Below are 24,438 nucleotides of genomic sequence, written 5' to 3' on the forward strand. Positions count from 1 at the left end.
TTTGAGTTAAGTTTTTATTTGAGCATTTATAAATGAGTGTCTGTACACATGGTTCAAATAAAGTATATAAAAAAAAATATTTAAAGACAATTCTTAGTTCATACAGTAGATTATGGACATTTTCTGGAGGGCTTCAGTTGCCAAGAGGTTGGCTTAAGGATACTGCTTCCTTAACATTTTATTTTGTTCAGTTTCATCCCTTAGAATATTCACTCAGGCCCAATAACATAACCAAAAAACAGTGCATTATTTATTCCTTCAGGCACCATAAACCAATCCCATGCACACAAGCCCTGAACCCAATACAACCTTTTAGTTGTAATTCCGCCACACAAGCCCAGCCCAATACACTTAACCACTCCCCTGCCAACTTCCTATTCCTTCCAGGCAAGTCAGTCAGCCTACTCCTTGGAGAAACACCTTCATTCCATAAAGGCAGGTTTAGGAGCAGTTTCACCTCTCAGGATAGATAGTTCCCATATAAAAGCAGGTCTGGGACCAGTCTTCCCCCAGTTACCTGTTGTTTACTTCCAGAAGAGAATGTTCCAGAGCAGCAACCAACAGGGGTAGATCAGCAGAGCCAGGAGCGGATAGACCAATGAGCCATAGAGGGCGTGGTCCAGGATGCCCTGGGAGATGACGGACAGGAAGAGCATCCAACCATCTTGCAGGGAGACGGGGGTCTCCTGCAGCTCCTGGAAGAGGAAGACGCAGTAGAGCAGAGTGCAGCCGGGGCTCAGGAGCACCATGATGGCTGCAGATAGAGCCCTGGGGTGAGAGGGTAAAGTTGTTATTACAGAGCCCTGGAAGAAGAAACATTAATACAGCACTCAAGACAGTGGACAAGAGGGGGAGGGAACCATTACACACACTATCCTCACACACAGGGACAATGGAACTAACGCTGCACACTCAGAAATTAAACTAGAGAGTGCAACATCACTGAAAAAACAACATAGAGAATTATTACTTCTATAAGAAATCACCCAACACCGGGAGAAAGTTGTGGGTAGGTGAGAGTATTACTTGGGTGTATGTGGTGTGATGAAGGCAGCGATGGGCACCAGGGACAGTGCCAAGATGAAGCCCAGGGAGAAGTTGATAAGGGCAGTGCAGCCCAGTAACACAGCCAGGTAGAGGAGAGCCACCAGCTTCAGCACTCTCCAGCCCTCCTCTGTACCCTCTCCTTGCAGAAGCCTGGGGGACAAAGAGATAAAAGCCCCATTTATACCTGGTGCGTACATGTGCCCTTTGACCTGATCTTGTCCACATTTTGTGACCACATTTTCAGACAGGTGTAAATGATTAAAAGACATTTGATTGTGATCAGACCTTCCTGAGCACCTCCATCGGTTGTCAGGCATGCATTGTGTCTGGATATCAATGAAGTGTAAACATCTGGATGGTCAAACCATTTAAATCATATCAACCTCTAAAATCATTGACAGGTATCACAATTTGACTTATAACGTAATATTATTTTGAAAGAATATCTGTAAAATCATTTGCATACAGGGAGGTACTAGATAATCTGGTCAATGTGGACGGATAAGAGACATTTTACACAGACCTATGTTACAAGGAGCATGTGAGCACACAGACACTTAGGAGCACAATTAAAAATATTTGACGTAACAAGCCGTTTTTCTTTGTTGAAATGGTGCAAGCATGACAGTCATGAATCTGCTCAGGGGCTGTTGTACAGTGAAGTAATCATTGCAACAATTATTCTAGGCGCACTTGTGCTCCTAAATTACAATTCCAGGTCGCACACAGCAAAATATTTGGGCCCATATGCATGTAAAATGGTAGCACTGTAGAGCCCTGCCTTGATTAGATGATATTGATCAGATCACGAAACACACGTTAGCGCAAGGTGTAAACGACACTAGAGTTACAGAGGGAGACATGGTGAAATAAAATAATTTACTGCAGCCACAGTATCGTCAAGGTGTGTGTGTGATCACGGGGCAAACCTGGCATATTATATGCATATTTAGTGTGTGAGATAACCTGCATCAGCCATCTTGTGTTTTCTTTGAGTGTGTGTATATGTGAGAAAGATGAGAGGGTGTGTATGTACCTGTGTGTGTTGTGTGGCAGGGCCAGCCCTGCGGTGTAGATAGCTATAGCAGTGAGGACCACAGCTTCCGTCTCAGACACAGGGAAGTGTTGCACAGCCATCTCCTGAGAGAGGATAGGGAGGGTGTACAGAGCCACCCCTGTCATGTGACTGATCACTACTGGAGTCAGGATAGACAGGACCCCTGGGCTGGAGGGCTGATGGAGGACAGAGGGAGACAGGAGGAAAGAGTCAATTATACTGACGTAGACCAATAGGTTGTTGACTTCTAGAGATATAAAAAGGTAGATACTATAGTTACACATTACATACCAGAGGTACACACACACACACACCTTGTTTACTACTCCATGACTGACCTGCTCTCCCCCAGCCACCCCATCCTCTGTTCCTGGTGGAGAAGCACCTAGCTGAACCCACAGGTCTAAGGCCTGTTACTGCCATTAAGGACAATACTAATATGCACCAGAGCTCCAGTGTATTAAACCATCATCGACATTTACACAGCCTCATCCAGAGCAATCTCATCATGACTTAAAGCTGGAATCCTTAACTGTGAAACTGCCATGTCCGTTTGCCCCATGGACATCATTGCACGTGCGCTAGAACCACAGAATGTACTGCCATTTTTTTTTTACCACATTGTGCAACACTCCTCACCCCCGCTTCGTCAAAAAAACTCAATCGATAACGGCATTAAGGCGGATAGTGGCACTGTTTCCCCTACTGCGGATTCCATCTTTAATGAAGTTGAACATTCAGCTTAACTACGCAAACATATCATTAACCCCGATTAGGCCTTTTGACTAACCTAATTAATTTACTAATATAGGAGAATGGACCAAAATGAATATCCTTTCTGTCCATTTACAGTTGAAGTCGGAAGTTTACATACACCTTAGCCAAATACATTTAAACTCAGTTGAAAATTCCTGACATTTAATCCTAGTAAAAATTCCCTGTCTTAGGTCATTTAGGATCACCACTTTATTTTAAGAATGTGAAATGTCAGAATAATAGTAGAGAGAATTATTTATTTCAGCTTTTATTTATTTATGGCCAAACAGTTCTACTTTCGTTTCATCAGACCAGAGGACATTTCTCCAAAAAGTATGATCTTTGTCCCCATGTGCAGTTGCAAACCGTAGTCTGGCTTTTTTATGGCGGTTTTTGAGCAGTGGCTTCTCCTTGCTGAGCGGCCTTTCAGGTTATGTCGATATAGGACTCGTTTTACTGTGGATATAGAGACTTCTGTACCCGTTTCCTCCAGCATCTTCACAAGATCCTTTGTTGTTGTTCTGGGATTGATTTATTTTGATTTTCCCATAATGTCAAGCAAAGAGGCACTGAGTTTGAAGGTAGGCCTTGAAATACATCCACAGGTACACCTCCAATTGACTCAAATTATGTCAATTCACCTATCAGAAGCTTCTAAAGCCATGACATTTTCTGGAATTTTCCAAGCTGTTTAAAGGCATAGTCAGCTTAGTGTATGTAAACTGACCCACTGGAATTGTGATACAGTGAATTATAAGTGAAATTATCTGTCTGTAAACAACTGTTGGAAAAATTACTTGTGTCATGCACAAAGTAGTTGTCCTAACCGACTTGCCAAAACTATAGTTTGTTAACAAGAAATTTGTGGAGTGGTTGAAAAACGAGTTGTAATGACTCCAACCAAAGTGTATGTAAACTTCAGACTTCAACTGTAATTCCCACACAAGTGCATCTCAACCCTCCAGCTCTCTTGGACAGGTCTCCCTTGGGAAAAAAGTATTCTGACCTCAATGGGACTACCTGATTAAATAACGGTTAAATAAAAATACAATCCCCTATTGTCCCAGAGGTGGAAGGATACGCGCAATAGCAGAATGACAGCCAGCAGGCCGAAGGCGGGCATGTAGTAACCAATGGAGACGAAGCGAGAAAGCGAGGGCATGAGGTAGAAGAAGTAGGACTGGTGCAGACGCTCCAGGAGGTTGTTCAGCTTCCGGTACATCCCCTCCAGGAGCCTGAGGGACACACACAGGTTTATTTCCATGTAATTTTCACTGTGAAAATGTCTCCACAGAAACGACAAGAGTTGCATTTGAAGGCTTTCTGATCATCTGAATTGAAGCTTGGACATCAGCAGCTGACCTGCCGATGGTGGTGGTGTCTGTCTTGTACTGTCTGAAGCTGTTGATGCCCCTGATGGAGGCGGCCTCTATGTGGTATCTGAGGAACAGGCCGTGGTCCCCCCAGGGTCGCCCACTGGCCTGCTTCAGCACCATCAACATCATGGTCTGGGCCGCGTGGCTGTAGCCCGATGTAGTGTCCCAGTCGTTTCTCTGGAGCTGGATGGAGAGAGGACAGTCAGCATGACAATCAGGCAATTAAACATGTTATTACATCATGTCATTACTGGCTTCTCCTTACCTGGCATTTAGGAATGCACAAGACAAAACGTCTATGGTGTTCTATTATTAGACCTCTCTGAAAGCATTACACATTTACAGTATGTACTTTCTGCAACTACACCAAATAACTTCACCGCACGCGGAGGCTAAAACAGACTTTCCTCCATCGGGACGTCCCTCTAAGGCCCTTCTGCTAGCTTGCTATGCCCAGTCTGCTAGCTGTCTGAATCGCTGTGTCTCCAGCCAGCCCAACCACTCACTGGAACCCTATGATCACCCGGCTACGCATGCCTCTCCCTAATATCAATATGCCTTGTCCATTACTGTTCTGGTTAGTGATTAATGTCTTATTTCACTGTAGAGCCTCTAGCCCTGCTCAATATGCCTAAACTAACCATTTAGTTCCACCTCCCACATATGCGGTGACATCACCTGGTTTAAACATCTCTAGAGACAATATCTCTTTCATCATTACTCAATGCCTGGGTTTACCTCCAATGTATTCACATCCTACCATACCTCTGTCTGTACATTATGCCTTGAATCTATTCTATCGCACCCAGAAACCTGCTCCTTTAACTCTCTGTTCCAAACGTACTAGATGACCAGTTCTTCTAGCCTTTAGCTGTACCCTTATCCTCCTCCTCCTCTGTTCCTCTGGTGATGTAGAGGTTCATCCAGGCCCTGCAGTGCCTAGCTCCCCCCCACTCCCCAGGTGCTCTCATTTGTTGACTTCTGTAACCGTAAAAGCCTTGGTTTCATGCATGTTAACATCAGAAGCCCCGATCAACAGCCCTCCACCCCCCACAGCAACTCGCCCAAGCCTCCCCCATTTCTCCTTCACCCAAATAGCTGATATTCTGAAAGAGCTGCAAAATTTGGACCCCTACAAATCAGCCGGGTTAGACAATCTGGACCCTATCTTTCTAAAATGATCTGCCGAAATTGTTGCAACCCCTATTACTAGCCTGTTCAACCTCCCTTTCGTATCATCTGAGATTCCCAAATATTGGAAAGCTGCCGCGGTCATCCCCCTCTTCAAAGAGGGAGACACTAGACCAAAACTGCTACAGACCTATATCTATCCTACCTTTCTAAGGTCTTCGAAAGCCAAGTTAAACAGATTACCGACCATTTTGAATCTAACCGTACCTTCTCCGCTATGCAATCTGGTTTCAGAGCTGGTCATGGGTGCACCTCAGCCACGCTCAAGGTCCTAAACGATATCATAACCGCCATCGACAAGAGACATTACTGTGCAGCCGTATTCATCGACCTGGCCAAGGCTTTCGACTCTGTCAATCACCACATTCTTATCGGCAGACTCAACAGCCTTGGTTTCTCAAATGATTGCCTCGCCTGGTTCACCAACTACTTCTCTTATAGAGTTTAGTGTGTCAAATCTCTATGGGGGTGCCACAGGGTTCAATTCTCGGGCCGACTCTCTTCTGTGTATACATCAATGATGTTGCTCTTGCTGCTGGTGATTCTCTGAACCACCTCTACGCAGACGACACCATTCCTGTATACCTCTGGCCCTTCTTTGGACACACTTAACTAACCTCCAGACGAGCTTCAATGCCACACTTCTCTCCTTCCGTGACCTCCAACTGCTCTTAAATGCAAGTAAAACTAAATGCATGCTCTTCAACCGATCGCTGCCCGCACCTCCAGCATCACTACTCTGGACGGTTCTGACTTGTAATTGTCCACATATTCTAAATACCTAGGTGTCTGGTTAGACTGTAAACTCTCCTTCCAGACTCACATTAAGCATCTCCAATCCAAAATTAAATCTAGAATAGGCTTCCTACTTCGCAAAAAAAAGCATCCTTCACTCATGCTGCCAAACACACCCTCATAAAACTGACCATCCTACCAATCCTCGACTTCGGCGATGTCATTTACAAAATAGCCTCCAACACTCTACTCAAGAAATTGGATGCAGTCTTTCACAGTGTCATCCGTTTCGTCACCAAAGCCCCATATACTACCCACCACTGTGACCAGTACGCTCTCGTTGGCTGGCCCTCGCTTCATACTCGTCGCCAAACCCACTGGCTCCAGGTCATCGACAAGTCTCTGCTAGGTAAAGCCCCGCCTTACCTCAGCTCACTGGTCACCATAGCAGCACCCACCCGTAGCATGCGCTCCAGCAGGTATATCTCACTGGTCACCCCCAACGCCAATTCTTCCTTTTGCCGCCTTTCCTTCCAGTTCACTGCTGCCAATGACTGGAACGAACTGCAAAAATCACTGAAGCTGGAGACTCATATCTCCCTCACTAGCTTTAAGCACCAGCTGTCAGAGCAGCTCACAGATCACTCCACCTGTAAAAGCCCATTGAACTACCTCATCCCCATACTGTATTTATTTATCTTGCTCCTTTGCACCCCAGTATCTCTACTTGCACATTCATCTTCTGCACATCTAGCATTCCAGTGTTTAATTGCTATATTGTAATTACTTTGCCACCATGGCCTATTTATTGCCTTACCTCCCTTATCCTACCTCATTTGCACATACTGTAAATAGACTTTCTCTACTGTATTATTGACTGTATGTTTGTTTATGCCATGTGTAACTGTGTTGTTGTATGTGTCGAACTGCTTTGCTTTATCTTGGGCAGGTGGCAGTTGCAAATGAGAACTTGTTCTCAACTAGCCTACCTGGATAAATAAAGGTGAAAAAAAAAAAAAAAAACTTACTTACTCAAGTAAGTGTTGGCATTTGGACTTCTTTCCTACCTTGCCCTGGATGGTACACAGGACCCCTATCTTCTGGCAGAAGGCGTAGAAGAGGTTGGCCAGGTCCAGGTTTGGCAGCTGTCCGTTGAGCCCCTCCAGAACCAGGTCCAGACTGGTGATGACATCACTGCTCAGCTCCAAAGACAGAGCTGCCTGGATAGAGCCACCTCTTCCCTGCAGTGGAGACCAGTCACCACCTGGAGGATCCAGCAGGAGGTACAGTGGTGGCAGTGTTGATGCTATAGAACAGGGCTCTCAAACCCTGTTCCTGGACAGCTGTAACTAACCTGATTCAGTTTATCAACCAGCTAATTATTAGAATCCGGTGTGCTAGATTAGAAATGGAGGGAAAACCAACAGGATGGTAGCCCTCCAGGAACAGGATTAAAGAGCCCTGGTATAGAGACATTGATAATACATACAGAGCCTATAATGGTGTCTCTAAAACAGGTGCATTACTGGGTTACATTATTACAGAGATGCAGATACGGAGTACTGACCAGTGGTGTTGGTGTGGTGGTATCCCTCCAGCCAGGCCTGCATGCCGATCAGGTCATGTTCATTCACCAGGAAGATAATGTCCTTAGCCCAGTGGATCTGACCTAAGAAGAGACCAATCATTGACAGATCAATTTAACCTTTGGAAATGGTCTGTGTGAGAATGTTAGTAATAGTAGTATGCTTACTCCTGAAGTACTGGGCGAGGCCCAGCAGAAGGCCCACTGCCTGGTTGTTATTGTTTCCCTCACTACAGGGGGCACTCAGCACCAGGGCTTCAGTACGAGGGGCTCTGGGGGCCCGCAGGATCCCATACACGTTAGTGCCCCGCACCATCTGGCCGAGACAAACCGAGAGAAGGATCAGTGAGAGAAAGAGAAGAAATTAAAGCCTGTGTCGATATACAGAGGAGGAATGTGTCTGTGAGAGTGTGTGCGCACCAAGATTAAATAGGAGCTTATGTTTAATATGTAGACATCTTTGTCTCAGCCCACACGCACATATCTCTCTTTGTTTTCATCTGGGAAGGGAAGCTTGCGGGTGAAGCTCTGAGTGAACACTTCCAGCCCTCGAGACTGCATGGTCTTCACCAGCCAATCCACCGGCATCCCACTACGGAGAGAAGTGAGGAAGGGAGAACAAAAGAAGTGAAACACAGAAGGAATATTGTGGGAGTGGTTATCATTATTATAGCTGAATTTGTGATAGGTAGGATAAGCACTGAATCCCAAAGTAGGGGTTAGTGATGGCTAGGGGCGAGAGTTTTTCCTGGTCACATAAACAAGAGAAGCTCCTGACACTAGTGATGGCTATAGGAGGAAGGCTTATTAGTTTTACTCACCCTACTTTCTTCTTGTGAGCAGCAAACTCCCTACCGGTGGCCAGAGCCCTCTCGCCTGCTGGGAAGCGTTCCTCCACCATGGTGGAGCCCATGGCGTTCTCTGACATGTAGGTGCGCAGGGTGAACGGCTCAAAAGCCAAGCCCATGAACCATGCCACACCCGCCAGGTAGCACATAACACTGGGGAGACATCTTTATATATCATTTGAAAGCATTTGCATCATACACAGGAGGTAGGATGGGGCGGCAGGTAGCCTAGTGGTTAGAGCGTTGGACTATTAACTGGAAGGTTGTTAGGTCAAATCCCCAAGCTGACAAGGTAAAAATCTGTTGTTCTGACCCTGAACAAGGCAGTTAACCCACTGTTCCTAGGCCGTCATTGAAAGTTCTTAACTGACTTAGTTAAATAAAATAATACAAATAGTACAACGTGGATAAGGTGCATCAAGAGGACGCCCTGTTCCATTCCACTTCCCCAGCAAATTCTTCAATATTCTACCATTGATATTCTGCCAGGAAGGACTCACCAGATTGGTGCATTGAGACGGGTGAGAAGTTTGGTCAGAGCTCGCCTTCGGTTTGGGTCAGACAGCAGTCCCATGTTGTTGTTGCCTTGTTACCTCTCAGACTGGCTCAGCTGTACCATTGCAAACAAAGCCCCAGTCAATATGAATGTAGCTTTTAGTCATCCATTATGTTGATCTAGCTAGCTAACTGCTAACCTTTATAATAAAAATAACCAGTGCAAAAGAATATGGTCTATTATTATCGATTAGCAGATGTTAGCTAGCTAGCGAGTTGCCTAACTAAGCAGCAGAGAACCAGCAACGTTGCAAGCGAAAATATCCGCAAATCAGTTATTTTAAACTAAACAATGTATTTATACAATACCTTTACAAAATGTGTAGTTAACAACGAGAGCCTACCTTTCGGGCACAAGGGAAAGGCCCGAGATTTGACAGATGTAGCTATCCTGTACTTTACTGCTATAGATTTTCCACCGGTCTTTTTTCCTTGGTTCTTAACGGACTATTGTGCGACGGACCAACTTCCGCTTTAGCCAAGAAATGATAAAAACAGAGATTACCTCATTGGATTTGTGACTGGCTCTCCCTGTTGGTTTGGAAAATGAATTACCTAAATAAATTCACAGAACTAATTCAGGGGTGTATTTATTAGTCAGATCCTGCTGGCAGACATTTTGCACCAGAATTCGACTAATGAATACACCCTCATGTGACGCTACACTCAAACTGTTTTATTTTTGCTGACTGATTGATTTATCCAATCCCAGATTCTGATGTAGACCTACATCTATAGCTCCCTCTGTCCACAAATCATCTCAGCCCATTTATAGATTACTCAAAACACATCAATGGGTTTAAATGTCATTGTTTATAAGGCATTTCATACAAAAGCAGAGCATGAGTGTACAATAAAATAAGACAACATGAATCCTCTATCTACACTATAAACCAATCTACCACAAAGTCCAAGCTACACCACATCACTCTCCGGTCAGTGCAGACACCTCCTGAAGATGCCGTCTCACCACCTCATCCAACACTTTGCTGACGCCCTTACAGGCCGCCTCCATCAGTGTCTCTAGGTGGTCCTGGTGGAGTCGGGCGCCCATCTGTAGCAGGGCGATGTGCCCACCACGGGGCAGCAATGCCAAGGCCAGTGATGTGCCCCCTCCACTCTCTTCAGCATGGCACAGATCTGCCAACGGTGTCTCGTCCACAAAGCCTGCAGTGCAGGCACACACCTAGTCATGCATGGGGATACCCGCGTCGATCAGAGCCAGAGTGGCAGCGTTCACACACGGACTGTAGTTCCCACCATCTGACTGCAAGATCTGAGAAGGAAGAGAGTTAAGTGTTTCAATTCAAGTCAGGTTGACTTTTCAAGCCCCATGTCTAAGTGTTCAATTTGATGAAGAAACCTCAACAACTGGGGACTACACAATTCATTAGTCGGATTCCGTTGCAAAAGTGAGTGTTTCTATTGGACAAATTTAGGTTGGTCCCTTCCCGTTTTGTTCAGCAAAACATTTCGCAACAGAAGAAAAACTCTGAACAACTAATAAATACTCCCCTGAGAACATGAAATTGAGTAAAACTTAAAATGGGTTCCAAATCCCAAAGACTGGATATACAACCGCTTTCATTCCCCATTTTAAGAGTAGTGCAGATTCCACCACAACCCATTTCATCATTAATTCAGATCTGAAATAGCTGATACGTTGACATAAATGTCTATTTGAGTGCGTGGGCACAGATTAGGCAACACCGCTGCCTCAAACGTCTGCTAGAGGTGAAGGCTCATCTCTGTGGACTTGCGGTCCCCGTGGGGTCTCCTCTTCCTCTCAGCTGTGCTGAAGGTGGCCATACTGTACTGGCAGTTGATGACTGCGCGGTCATGGAGATATTGTTTGTTGTTATCTAACTAACGTTAGCTAGATATCTATCTATCCATCTTGCTAGCTTAGCAATAAACTTACTTAATGAGGGCCATACACAACTGCCAGCGCTTTGGTATTTCCCTGTTCTATGTATGCAGACCCGTCAGCTTGGGCAAATAAACCCATACGAGCGGGTACTTTGCGCCGCTCAGTAGCTTTTCTTCCATCTACACGATATCCGTGGTCAGACAATAATTCCAGGCCTGCCATCTTTGAATGTTTGAACTGGAGTACAACTACGCACGTGTGTTATAGACGAAATTACCCACACGCCCATGAGTAGATATGTGGTTTTAGGGATTCAAAACCGAAGACGATTTGGCGACCTCACCAAGAGATTTACGATGTATTCATTGCGCCAATTCTGTTGCATAATGTTTTACAATGTTTAATCCAAACGGAAAACGTTTTGCAACGAAAACGAGTTTCTTTTGGACAAATTTGGGTTCGTTCATTTTGCTCTGTTTGCTTCAGTTTGACTCTTAAACAGTAAACGTTTCCGTTGCAAGAGGTAACGAATAAACCGTTGGTATAATCTGTGTTGGAACTACAGTCACCAGGACTAGGGTTTGAGTCCGTCAGGGCACCCCCTAATTAACTACACTGGTGTCAGGAGTTGGAGAGCACCATTGAAAGCATGTTCCAGCCTAGTTTTAGGCATATTTCATTGTTCATAGAATGCAGTGTACTAAAGTTCAGACCCACCATACATATAGTACTATTCTTATTACTTCAGCTTCTAATCAGCTTGAATTCTACATGTAATACATCTCCTACTTCCATATAAATGCTTAGACAGCTGAAGCAAGCACACACATTTTATTCAGGAAAGGTAAAACATTTGTGAATTGTAAACAGTAAAACAAAAGATTGACATAATTTCCTCTGAATTACTTTCATTTATAGCCAAACTCTTTGAAATTATTGTTATTGTTATGCCAAATCTAATATTGCTGGAAAATTACAATATGAAGTTATTAACTAAGTGGGCATATGCGTAAATGATCCAATACAGCTAGAATACTTCATATTTGGTAAATGTAGTAGTAATTAAAAAAATACATGAACATTTCAGTCATGATGTGTAATGTAGCCTCTTGGATGTTGTCCTGATTTATATAGTTTGACAGAAATAAGACCCACATAAAGAGCAGTATGCTGTTACGTAAAGAGCAGTATGCCGTTACGTACACCACAAGATTACAAAAAACATTCCAAACTTTGACACTTTTAAAAATAAAATTTATTAGCATCTCTAATGTGTATAAATAAAAACATATGAAACAATGCATATACTGTACGTATAATGTAATGAGCTGAACAATGACTGGATTATGTGATACAAAGGAGCAGTCTTGTTTTTAGTTTTAGTTTTTTTTGCCAGTATGTCTGTGAGAAAAAACATGTACCTTGAAATCAAGCATTTTAAACAATATGCATACCTATAAGTTGCAACTCTACATTCTGTCATAAGAATGAAACAAACAAGGAAAGGAGAGAGGTCAAGAACTGCAATAGGGGAAAAACATGGAAAACAAATTGTTTTGCGATCCCTTCTGAGAAGCTTTTTAAAACGTTTTAGCATCAATATATTGTTATGAAGTGTGTACTGGTTCCACTAACAATGTTGAGGCAAAAGCTACAACACTATACACACTGAACTGATCAATTTAAAGAGTACACCATATTCACTAACGCATATGGAGCTCCACAAATTCTTTTTTAAAAGGGTCCTTCCTTTTTTATTAGTGGATCTTACATTTTAGGGACCAAAAAGCCTTCAGTTGTAATCCATGGATTAAAATAAGGTCAATTAAAAGGAGAGATTATAAATTCAACAAATTCTAGAATTTCTCTGGCACAAACAGAAACACCAATCACTGTTTTGTTAATTTCTGTTTGTAATTGGGTTCGCCATTCTCTGTAATGACTTCCCTGTTACAGGGCCAGAATACCAATGGGCCAGAGAATGGGCACTTTGTGGGGTGTTGGAATTGGCTCTCTAAGGCAAAAGGCAAAGAAAGGAAGGGACCTCTCTTCCTCGGTCACCCAATTAGTTGTATTTTGGTCATGCTCTTAACACTCAAGGGTGTTTAAAATGTCTTAGAGTGACAAACATTATACACAAAGGACAAATACTATTTCTGAAAGATGGCCAAAACATTGTCCTAGTCCAAGGTGAGAATATGTTTTTCTTGAAAACCATCTCAGACTTGTAACAGACCAAGAATATAAACTTTTGACAACTAGAGGCAATGCCCTACAAAACCACACAATCATGTGTGATACTGCCACAGGCAAAATCGGTTTGAAGTTACACTGCGTGGACTTATAATATTCAATTGGCCTTTGTCTCATATAGTAACTCTGTTTCTGGTTTTCCTCCTAAATTGAAAAATATCACAGCTGTAAAGGGGAGCACAACATCCATGACAACAACAACTGCTACAAAGTTCAAAAACAGAGTGGGTAGAGTTTTTTTTTTTTTTTTTTTTTTTTTAGGTGACGCGTCTGCTTTAATATGCAAGTGTGTGTGACAGTGAAGGTGTTATCATCGGCACCCAAGGATCATGGCGACCTCATTCAGCCTTGTGGAATGAAGGAACTACTTAGTAATAGTTGAACAATGGTCTCTGCTCCAACCCCAAGTCTTTAGAAGAGTGCAAAGATCCCCTTATTTTTCATGTGTGTTTTAGCCCTGATATATCCACGTTTACACGAGCTAAAACTCGGAAAACTCCTTTGCGCATTTTTCCGTTACGGAGACGCGGATCTCCTCCTCCTCGTAGTCGTCGAAGTTGCTTGTGTCTCCAGCGCCTCGACACTTTGGTATGAACGGGGCTTCCACCTAAAAACACAGAGCAGCACAACCAGGAGAAGAGTGAGGGAGTTTGCCTTAGAGGAAACAAAGCCAGTACTTGATATTCTAGAGATGCCTAGGTAACCCCTCCTTTCAGCAAACTACTTTATGAAGTTATTCTAGTGAGTAAAATAGAAAACATTATTATTACTCCATATAAAGACTATTGTTATTTCAAATTGCTACGAAAGCCATAAACAATCTCATTAAATCATTGTTCAAAACAAGTGTTAGGCCTAGTACTTTATCTAGTCTAGGCGGCAGAATGAGTTTCAAATCTGTAGGGCTTGTTTCTCTTATCCATAAAAATACTCATATCAGTTATATTAGCACATTTGCGGCATTTGTTCTTCCATAAGGATCCTTCCGACCATTTGTCTGTTTAAAAAAAGTGACGGGATTTCACTTAGTAACTATAGTAAAGCCTGCATTAAGATAAATCAGAAAAAAACTCTGGCTGATTTGGTGGGGGGACAAAGCACATCTTTGCCTGTTTGCTAGTTGTTCGGTTTCAAGCCAAACCAGCAGACCGAAGTCACTTGCAGAATATGGAAAAAGATTATCAGGGCAAAAGATGTACAGAGTACAAACCTCTGTCAACGTTTACAAGTCCATCATCCTGCTGAGTTTGCTACTCTGGTGCAGAAAAGATGAACATGCAATGGTAAAAATCGCCCAACCCTACAATGCTCAAGAAAGTTCTACTGGACATCAATAATGTTTCATAAAAGTTAGGTGCTATAAAGAGCAATTCAACTTTGCATTGTTTGTCCTCATCTTCCAACAAAGCCTTGAACGTACCTTCCTCTCGTAGATGGCGATCCAGTCCGTTGTTGCGAACCACTTGTGTCCCTTGATGTCGTTTACACCGTTCTTCAGGTTGCCGTAGCGTTTGGTCAGGTCCACCTGCAGCAGGTTCCTCAGCAGGTCCTTCAGGTCAGAGCTGAAGTGGGATGGGAAGCGGACCTACAGGGGGACACATGTTGAGGTTTGTCTAAATGGTAATGTATTGAGAAACGTACATTTGCTCCTCGTTAGCCCTCTAAAGCAAGTGACTGATTTAAGACGGAAGAGGCTTTCACAACAAACATAAGCCAAAAGCCAGACAAGCCTTCATTTGACAGCTAACTCCCACTGAGTTTAGCTTACTTAATGAGAACAAGACAGGTGTTCAAAATGTGTTAAACTGCAGGTGAAATAGGTTGGCCAGGTTGTAAAATGGACTTGTCCTTACTTTTCCAGACACAATCTTCTCATAGATCTGAATGGGCTGGTCAGCGAAGAAGGGAGGGTATCCAGCAGCCATCTCATATATAAGGACCCCCAGGGCCCACCAATCCACTGCTTTGTTGTAGCCCTACACACAGCAGAATGACAATGTAGTTCACATTCACATATCTAATCCAGGGCAACAAACGGTTGCATCTCTTCAATCGGAGTAATTTCATGTACTGTGTGTATGTCACGACTCCCACCTTGCTGAGGATGATCTCTGGCGCCAGGTACTCTGGAGTTCCACACAACGTCCAGGTTCTGCCTTTTACCCTCTTGGCGAATCCAAAGTCGGTCACCTGACCACCAAGAACACGTAGTCAGTAAAGCAACATAGCAGAGAAAACACAACCCACCACTACAGTACAGTCCATAGGGAGTGATGTGTCCCGCAGTGCTCTAGTTGGGTCTGTGCTCACCGGTACACAGTACTGGCACCTCAAATGTTCTACTGCTCGAATACCAGTATCTCTGGTGAAATATTGGCTCTAAAATATGAACGGTGATGCTGTAAAATGAAAATGATCCACTTCAAGCACTTCACATATACCTGGATGTAGCCGTGGTGATCGATTAGAAGGTTCTCAGGCTTCAGATCTCTGTAAATAAGGTCAAGTGAATGAAGGTACTCAAACGTCAGTACTATCTGGGCTGCGTAAAACCGTGCGTGCGGTTCACTGTGAAGGAAGAAAAGACAGAAGAATCCGTTAAACTGACAATATAAGGTCAGAAAATTAAACAGTTGTAATTAACTACATAAGCACTGAAATAAACAAAGTATAAGTTACAAAATTATCCAAAACAAATGTTCTATCGACAAATGGAAAATCTATAAACAATCTGTAATCAACCTTCTTTTGTGTTGTGGTGCAGAAAGTTCAGCAGACAGACACTCACCTGAACCTTCCGATTCGTCTTAGATGTGAGAACATCTCTCCTCCTGGAACGTACTCCATCACCATGTACAAATTGGAGTTGTCCTGTGGAGGGACACAAATCCATACAGATACTGAGATGATAATAATTGAATAGCCTAATAAAGAGGCCAGATTGAAAAACACTGACTTTTTTAGTTTTGTGAACTGTACCTTGAAGGCATAGTCAAGTCTGACGAGGAAGGGAAAAGACACAGCCTGCAATATTCTCTTCTCGTTTAGCGTGTGTTCTATTTGCTTGAGTTTCACCACCTAATAGACAAAGACGTGATCATTAGACAACTGTATTGACCGACAAATGACATTTTTATTTACTGTTAGTGATGGCATGACAAAACAGCGCAGAGGTTGGGGGAGGGGTACGTTTTTAAATTGCATTCAATTTCAGTAATGAAAATGATATAATAATAATCCAGACACTCACAGGTCAGATAATATCTGTGCTAGTGATTGGAGGGGCCAGGCAGACATTACTGCCGCCAGTCCTAACACTACACAATGATACAGTACTTATGTTATGCTACAATCTAACAACTACAGTGTTTAATATCATTTCTGCCCCCCTTTTTCTTCTTCTTTAAATTTTTTTTCAAAAAGGGAGTGGAGGTGATAAATTGCCAAGTCTACTCAAATGTACATCAGTTACCCATCCTGCAATGTGTTACAAAAGGCCAGCTATTTTCCACTGGGCACCCACCTTTTGCTTGTCCAGTATTTTCATGGCGAAGAACTGCTCTGTTCCTTTATGTTTGACCAGCATGACTCTTCCGAACGAGCCTGTACCCAGGGTCTTTAGCCTGTCAAAGTCATCTAGGCCCGTTGTGCTCTGGAATGGGTAACACAAAACATAGAAAGTGGATTAGGCGATAATGGATAGACCGCAGCAGCAGTCCAAGTCTTTTACTCAGTTAAACTTAGATATTCTTCACATCCACTCTCCTCGTCTCCTTTTCAAAACACATTGGTGAAGTACCTTGGACCTTCTCCCCCAATACGGTTGAGAAGGCCAAGAGATAGAATGTGAGGAATAGCAGAAAAAGTAAATGACAAATAATCCCCAAACCCTGGATTTGTAGTTCCAGGCAAGGCCTCGGAGCATTGAAAACATCTCACCTGTGGTGGACATTCCCATTTCCGTAAGAAGTCTTCTTTGGCTTTGGCTAAAAACTCTTTCACTGTATGGAAGAAAGGTAGAAACACAGGCACAATTAGCCCATAGGAAGGAATTGTCGGTCAACGCATAATGATTGATTCCTATTTAATGACTTTCGATTGCATGGAGCGGGCAACAAAGTACAAAGGAAATCTTAAATGGAACCTTATCTGGGAATTCTAGAAAGGTGCTGGGGATCAACAGTGACAAAATCAGTATGAAGTGGAACTTAATGGAGACAAAGACAGGTAAGGTGTAACTAACCAAACGCCCATCTGCATTGAACATCCACAAAATACATGTACGGAGTAAAGGGAAACAAAACAAAACAGTTCTGTTTCTAATGTTACAAAACACACCAACCAAGACAGGCAGTCTAAGTAAGAAGTGATGCCAAGAGCCCTATGTCATGTTTCTCTTTTTTAAATGGAGAGGGGGGTGTAAGAATTCACTAAGACAGGAGGAGAGACTGGTCCCTCATGAAGCATGAAGAGCTCTTGAGCATCACTTTCTTTCTGCACTGACTGTGCATTAGGGCCTAATACTGTTGAGGGAAAGGCTCTGACACTCACAGCATTGTTTTTGACGAGCAAGGACAAACCAACATACATGGAAAAACATAGCAGACAGCAGATATCCAGAATGACAGAATGCAGATGATAAAAACATAGAGGTTTAGGTAATGGTTTTGGGAGAATATAGATCGAAGCATATAGTGAACCTCTACTACAAGCCAAGCTTGGGTTCATTTACAATAGAATCTTCTGTCATTTTGGGAATCTAGTGGAAGAATGGGCATACCAAAAGTCTCTATAGATCACCCAAGGATTTGCAGGAACAATCACCCACATGGATGGGATGATGTGGAAGAAAGAGACAGAGAGAGATAGATTTATGTACTAAGAACAAGTATATCAGATCAACAAACATGGACCATATGCAGTGAAGAACAACAGAAGTTGACAGCGAAGGAAAGAAACAGTAAGAGAGAGAGTTGTCAATCTAATCCTGTGATTTAGATTGACACAGGAAAAACACAAGACTGTAATAAGGAAGGTTATTAAACGGACTCATGTGAGTATGAAAAAGTCACAACACGCATGACAGAATTACGTGACTAGGATCGTATGAAATTATGTACAAATACAAAGATCTACTGTAGTAAACCGAATGCTTCAATCAATGTGCAGTTCTTTTTTATATAGGCTACTCTGTATGTTGAACCCCTAAATATCCTACATTACCCTGGACTGACAAGTAGACTACTGTATTGTAGGGCCTGAACAATACCAGTATCTCAATATTTTTTACATGGCAAAAATAAAAACACAAAGCAGACCAAACTCTTTGGTACTTTAAAAACCTGCTGTATGTAAAATATTGTGTGTTACAGCTTGGAAAATGAATACATGTGATTCTGGATGACAACACAATGATGTATGTTTCCAACATTAGGGTCATTTCCCTAAAGAAGTAAATCTGCTTCATGTTTTGTTTCCTTACCACGATGCTAAGGAGTATCGTGATACTGGTATCATCCCTGCTCTACTGTACTGTACGACATTCAAGAAGGCAATATACGACCACAAAGCTAATGTAAATGTTTACATTTCTGACAAGGCACCAGAGCTGGTCATGGTTTACTGTACTGAATGTGAATCGAACCTAAGCTAATGTAACAGGGTTAGTTATGTTTACAATTACAACTGCAGAAATGTTTATGTATTATAATTGGTTGGTTCAAGTCAGATGTCAATAAGGTGTAATGTCATTGGCTAGGCTTGCAGATAGGAGATCGCGAATGTAAATTCTTCCCACTCTGATAATTCATGCAAGAGGTAAGTCACGTTGTGAAATAATGTATTCTATTTACAATGTGTACAAGTTAGTTCACTATGTACATTTCCTGATGTATTTACACACACACACACACACACACACACACACACACACACACACACACACACACACACACACACACACACACACACACACACACACACGTGTACAGAACCCATTAGATATTGGGGGCTTCCAGTGATGTGCTTTTGTATGCATGTTATTGCTGTACGAGTGATTTAGCTAGTATGTCCTAAAATGTAATGGTAGCATTAGCTCCCTGCTAATACACTCATGCTAAAATCTGCAGCCATCAACATCAAGCTAAGCACATCTGATGTGCTGTCCTTTGGCTATCATCACAGGAATAAACAACAATCAACTGGGATCTGTCTAGAAATTCTTTATTACACAATGCAAGAATTAGGAAGTACGATCAGATCTGTTACACCAAGTGTCCAGTATTGTATAGTAGAATGTACACCTGAGTACAGTAGTACAAAACAGTTTTTAGAAATGAGCACCACTACGCTAATATTTTTAGAACATGGTTGGCTAATGTAATGTAATGGTTTTCCATTGAAAATGTGAGGCTAACATGTTTATAAACATTGAAGGCTGTGACATTGCCACATAATTCATTGTTAGAATTAGTCTATTCAGCATGATTTAGTTATTGTGTCCACTCCCTCCCTCCCTGCCAAACTGGGAGTGTTTTGACATCTCCCAAGAGCCAAGACAATGAGTCAAAGGTGCTGAGGAGGTTAGCAGGCTAGCGCAACACACACATGGGCTATTATCAGGAACCAGGTTGCTGGCTCTGAACAGCAACAGGCCACACAAAGCTGTAGCAGCAGCAGCTCAGGGAACTGTATCAGCTTAGACAGGTTTAACACTAGAATCTTGGGAGACTGGGGCTCATGTCAAAACTAGCAAAAAAACAGAGTGCAGGCTTTTGGTTGCACTGATCAGATCAAAGAACATTGCTTGCTTCCTGAAACACAGGCAGATACCAGAGGCTGGCCAGGTTCCTGTGCCTCTGCCTGGTCTCTTCCAACACTTCAATAAATCTCATATAAACAGATTAGCAGCATCATAAAGTAACAAAGCTTTTAAACAACCCAGATGCATTTAAGTACTACCTACCATAAATATGTTTCATGTTAAAATATAAGATACATTTTAGTCTACAAAAAGTGAAGTGGATGGAACAGCATATGCAAACTCACAAGTCAGTGTCATTTCCTGGACTCACTTGCGTGAGATTACTTTGCTGCATGCAGTTCACACAAATGTAGATCTGGACACAAACCAATGGCTGTATAGGCCTTCATGGGGAAACATTTTAAGTTTTATCATAGCATGCTGTGCATTGATTATCAGCATACGTACGTCAAAGTGTACCATTGCCAATTAATACAACCCCAGTGCTAGTTGCGTCAAAGCTTGTAATACCGCTTATCCTCTGACGAAGGTCTGATGACAAGCCCTTCCAGTCAATGACAAACTGTGCTGTGTGTGTGTATCTGTGTCTGAGTGGACCTTCACATCACTAAGATTAAACAAAGACTCTAAACAAAAAAGACTTGTGAGATAAGTCACTTGGAGAGGTTGTATTTCGGGCCTGGTTTTATGAATGAGAAGAGGGCATTTGTCATTTCTTCACCATATTTGGTCACTGTTTAGCAGTGCGCAAGGGGGTAGAGGGAAAGCTGTATATATGCAGCATCTCAAGATGTGGAGGTAGAGGCAGAGTCTGATAATTGAAAACAACTATTCAAACTACTTATCCTTAGTGTGGTTAAACTAACATGTCATTTAAAAATATATATCTCCAGTTTATATTTGCAGCATTGGAGTGAACTTCTGGTTGCTAACAAATAATCTATTTACTTTAGCTAGTAAGACTACAAATTAGCTAAAACATATCTCTGGAACCTACAAATGCAATATCAAAACAGGCCTTCATAACTACTCAATAAGACTGTGAGACCACCACATGGCAGATGGTCCAGAATGGCTATAAAGCTAACGTTACTGCTAGTAGCTGGCACTGCACATATCTCTGGCTTGGTGATGTCTCACGGGCCTGGTGATGGCTAACGTCAGCTAACGCTGACATAAAACTAGCTCTCATTGACCTAGGTAGCTACTGACAGTAAAATTGCATTCAATACAACTCGATAGCTAGCAATCTACCTAGCTAGCATCCTATTCGGTCTGGATACGATAACAAGATAGAGGCTAGGCCCTTTCCCCAGCTAATCCCCCCGGTATCGTAAACCGTTAGGTTAACGAATATCTTGCTTGAGAATTGCGTTTTGGTTGCCCGATAATAACTATATAGAAACATTGTTGTTACATAGTTCACATTACAAATCTCTAGCTAACGTTAGCGAACTAGTTGGTTGCTGACTAACAGTAGCCATCCAAGTGAGTCCCTGCCCCGAATAAGGCTGCCAATGACAGAGAACGGGCTAAAAACGTCCCACACTAGCTAACTCAAAAACAATTCTAATCAAATGTATTTATATAGCCCTTCTTACATCAGCTGAAATCACAAAGTGCTGTACAGAAACCCAGCCTAAAACCCCAAACAGCAAACTAACGTTAGCTATAACATTAGCAGCTAGATAGGCATCTGGATCAGGTTGTAACAATTTAGCCACATAGTTACTAAACCATCTTTGATTTTGCTACATATTCATTTGTCGCTAGCTAGCTACCTAGGATTAATTCACAAACCATTTACTATACCCTGCCCCGCAACATATTTATGGTGTCATTAATGTAAATGTGCACAACATCAGGGATAAGTGAGCTTGAGCACACTCCCGATTGTCATGTTGTCCATAAAATGCTTCAAATGTCAACATTACATTAGCAAATGTTAGCATGCTAACTGGCTAGCTAACGTTAGCAGTATAGATTATGCTCAGCGACCATCCCAACTCACCGCTCTCAAGCTCGTTGCCTTTCTTGGCGGTAGCAGTGTTTCCCATCGTATGGAAGACACAGTGATCGCTTAGACTGCGGGAGATTGTGGTAACGCTAGCTAGCTACACTGCTGTTGAGTGGTGTTCCCCTCGTATTTGTCGTAGCTAGCTACAATCGTTATTTTGGATCTATATAGCTAAATACGTTACAGCCAAATATGAAGAGCCCAAATCCCCGTTCACTACCCCCCCTTTAGATATTACCCTTCCTAGCTTTTCTCTATCTCGCTGACATGCAGCTAGCGGTCACTGATATCACTTCTCCCCAAAGCATTCGTTGTTGATGGCTTGGTCAAAGACGTTCTGTGTGACGAGATATCGCAGCCAATCTTCATCTTCGGTGGGGTATAACGGCGGTTGGAATACAATATTAATGGTGCGTTACTGCCACCAACTGGACTGGAGTATAAATCCGTTACACGTTGTTAAAAAGTAAGAATAAAATAACAATAACGAAGCAATATACAGGGGGTACCGATAAAGAGTCAATGTGCAGGGGGACAGGTTAGTCGAGGTCATTTGTACATGTAGGTATGGGTAAAATGACTATACATAGATAATAGACAGCGCATAGCAGCAGTGTAAAAACAAATGGAGGGGGGGTCAATGTAAATAGTCCGGGTGGCCATTTGATTAATTGTTCAGCAGTCTTATGGCTTGGGGGTAGAAGCTCTTAAGGAGCCTTTTAGTCCTAGACTTGGCACTCCGGTACCTCTTGCCGTGCGGAAGCAGAGAGAACAGTCTATGACTTGGGTGACCATTTTTTGTTGTCTTCCTCTGACACTGACTAGTAAAAAGGTCCTGGATGGCAGGAAGCTTGCCCCCAGTGATGTACTGGGCCATACGCACTACCCTCTGTAGCGCCTTACGGTCAGATGCCGAGCCATTAGGGTTGCACATTTTGGGGAAAATTCAGAGGTGGAAACTTTCCGTGGGAATTAACGGGAATATATGGGAATTAACGGGAATATATGCAAATTATATTAATATCATTTAAATGTAAATGTTTTTTGCATTGGATATATTTACCATATCATATGGAGACAGAAACAGAAACCTTTTACCTTATCATAAGTAAATATATTGCAAATGATTCAATCCTTCCAATATACATTTAAAAAAAGATTTAGTTATGAATTCAACTTTAATTAAATGAGTTGACTCTTCACATGGGATGATTACCCTGAACAACAAAATAAAGGGAATATTGAATGATCCCCAATGATGCATCGTATCTCCCAAAAATGTTATCAACATACATCTGTAAAATGATAGTCTAGGAACTAAAGCTTTGGTTGTCTTCCTCTCAGGCTTCCATGTCTTCTCCCTGGACCTCCTCAATATCCACCTCTTGAACATCAGACTCTGAGGCCTCATCTTCACTGTCACTTTCCAACCTTGTTGAGGATGGCTCGTTGTCAGGCTCAAAAAGCCTCAAATTTGCCCGGATGGCCACTAATTTTTCAACCCTTGTATTGGTCAGCCTGTTGCATGCTTTGATGTGTGTGTGTTCCCAAACAAGGTCAAGTTGCGCTCTGAGGCGGCTGATGTTGGTGGGATTCGGAGGATGACAGAGGCAACAGGGGAAAGAGCCTCAGATCCACAAAGTCCCTTCCACCGGGTGGCTGATGAGATACAGTGGCTTGTGAAAGAATTCACCCCCCTTGGCATTTTTCCTATTTTGTTGCCTTACAACCTGAAATTAAAATGGAGTTCTTGGGAGTTTGTATAATTTGATTTACACAACTTGCCTACCACTTTGAAGATGCAAAATATTTTTTATTGTGAAACAAACAAGAAATAAGACAAAAAAACAGAACTTGAGCATGCATAACTATTCACCCTCCCAAAGTCAATGGATGGGTTCCGCTGGTGTACAGCAATCTTTAAGTCATACCACAGATTCTCAATTGGATTGAGGTCTGGGCTTTGACTAAGCCATTCTAAGCCATTCCAATACATTTAAATGTTTCCCCTTAAACCACTTGAGTGTTGCTATAGCAGTATGCTTAGCGTCATTGTCCTGCTGGAAGGTGAACCTCCGTCCCAGTCTCAACTCTCTGGAAGACTGAAACAGGTTTCCCTCAAGAATTTCCCTGTATTTAGCATCCATCATTTCTTCAATTCTGACCATTTTCCCAGTCCCTGCTGATGGAAAAACATGGTGTCCTCGGGGTGATGAGAAGTGTTGGGTTTGCGCCAGACATAGAGGTTTCCTTGATTGCCAAAAAGCTCAATTTTAGTCTCATCTGAACAGAATACCTTCTTACATATGTTTGGGGAGTCTCCTACAAGCCTTTTTAATTTCTTTCTTTAAGCAATGGCTTTTTTCTAGCCACTCTTCTGTAAAG

General features: G+C 42.5%; 2 protein-coding genes and 1 long non-coding RNA gene across 5 annotated transcripts; all 3 read right to left on the minus strand.

The window, feature by feature from the left end:
• On the minus strand, nt 1-9,623 carry gpaa1 (glycosylphosphatidylinositol anchor attachment 1). 2 transcript variants are annotated; one of them, XM_029705139.1, is made up of 13 exons: nt 9,495-9,623; nt 9,096-9,205; nt 8,569-8,748; nt 8,228-8,339; nt 7,916-8,063; nt 7,730-7,831; nt 7,230-7,426; nt 4,223-4,419; nt 3,942-4,095; nt 2,419-2,514; nt 2,084-2,280; nt 1,027-1,197; nt 1-768 (listed from the first exon to the last, which is right to left on the minus strand). In XM_029705139.1, exons 2-13 carry the CDS (start codon nt 9,167-9,169, stop codon nt 525-527), a joined length of 1,872 nt encoding a protein of 623 aa, XP_029560999.1. In that variant the 5' UTR covers nt 9,170-9,205; nt 9,495-9,623; the 3' UTR covers nt 1-524. The 2 variants fall into 2 exon arrangements, with proteins under 2 accessions (XP_029560999.1, XP_029561000.1); XM_029705140.1 differs by having other exon boundaries at nt 2,443-2,514; nt 9,495-9,622.
• Nucleotides 9,624-9,944: 321 nt separating this feature from the next.
• On the minus strand, nt 9,945-11,382 carry LOC115157789 (uncharacterized). The gene is made up of 2 exons (XR_003868551.1): nt 11,072-11,382; nt 9,945-10,426 (listed from the first exon to the last, which is right to left on the minus strand). It is a non-coding gene; the product is annotated as an uncharacterized LOC115157789 (long non-coding RNA).
• An 870-nt stretch (nt 11,383-12,252) lies between these two features.
• Nucleotides 12,253-22,404, minus strand: LOC115157154 (cAMP-dependent protein kinase catalytic subunit beta). Of its 2 annotated transcripts, XM_029705151.1 has the most exons (11): nt 22,048-22,404; nt 18,054-18,062; nt 17,213-17,274; nt 16,797-16,925; nt 16,253-16,351; nt 16,062-16,144; nt 15,715-15,841; nt 15,368-15,463; nt 15,127-15,249; nt 14,694-14,858; nt 12,253-13,880 (listed from the first exon to the last, which is right to left on the minus strand). In XM_029705151.1, the coding sequence occupies exons 1-11, from the start codon at nt 22,091-22,093 to the stop codon at nt 13,755-13,757; spliced, it is 1,065 nt and encodes a 354-aa protein (XP_029561011.1). In that variant the 5' UTR covers nt 22,094-22,404; the 3' UTR covers nt 12,253-13,754. The 2 variants fall into 2 exon arrangements, with proteins under 2 accessions (XP_029561011.1, XP_029561012.1); XM_029705152.1 differs by lacking the exon at nt 18,054-18,062.
• Between the last annotated feature and the right edge of the window lie 2,034 nt (nt 22,405-24,438).

Source organism: Salmo trutta, chromosome 21, assembly GCF_901001165.1.
Source record: "Salmo trutta chromosome 21, fSalTru1.1, whole genome shotgun sequence".
NCBI lineage: Eukaryota > Metazoa > Chordata > Actinopteri > Salmoniformes > Salmonidae > Salmo > Salmo trutta.

Coding starts and splice junctions, on each gene's coding strand:
- LOC115157154 (XM_029705151.1), bottom strand. CDS start 22,093: ATGGGAAACACTGCTACCGCCAAGAAAGGCAACGAGCTTGAGAGCG. Junction 16,352..16,796: donor AAATACTGGACAAGCAAAAG/GTGGGTGCCCAG, acceptor TTTGTCTATTAG/GTGGTGAAACTCAAGCAAAT. Junction 15,842..16,061: donor AGACGAATCGGAAGGTTCAG/GTGAGTGTCTGT, acceptor CTTCCTTCACAG/TGAACCGCACGCACGGTTTT.
- gpaa1 (XM_029705139.1), bottom strand. CDS start 9,169: ATGGGACTGCTGTCTGACCCAAACCGAAGGCGAGCTCTGACCAAACTT. Junction 8,064..8,227: donor ATGAAAACAAAGAGAGATAT/GTGCGTGTGGGC, acceptor TGTCTCGGCCAG/ATGGTGCGGGGCACTAACGT. Junction 1,198..2,083: donor CTGCCACACAACACACACAG/GTACATACACAC, acceptor TTTGTCCCCCAG/GCTTCTGCAAGGAGAGGGTA.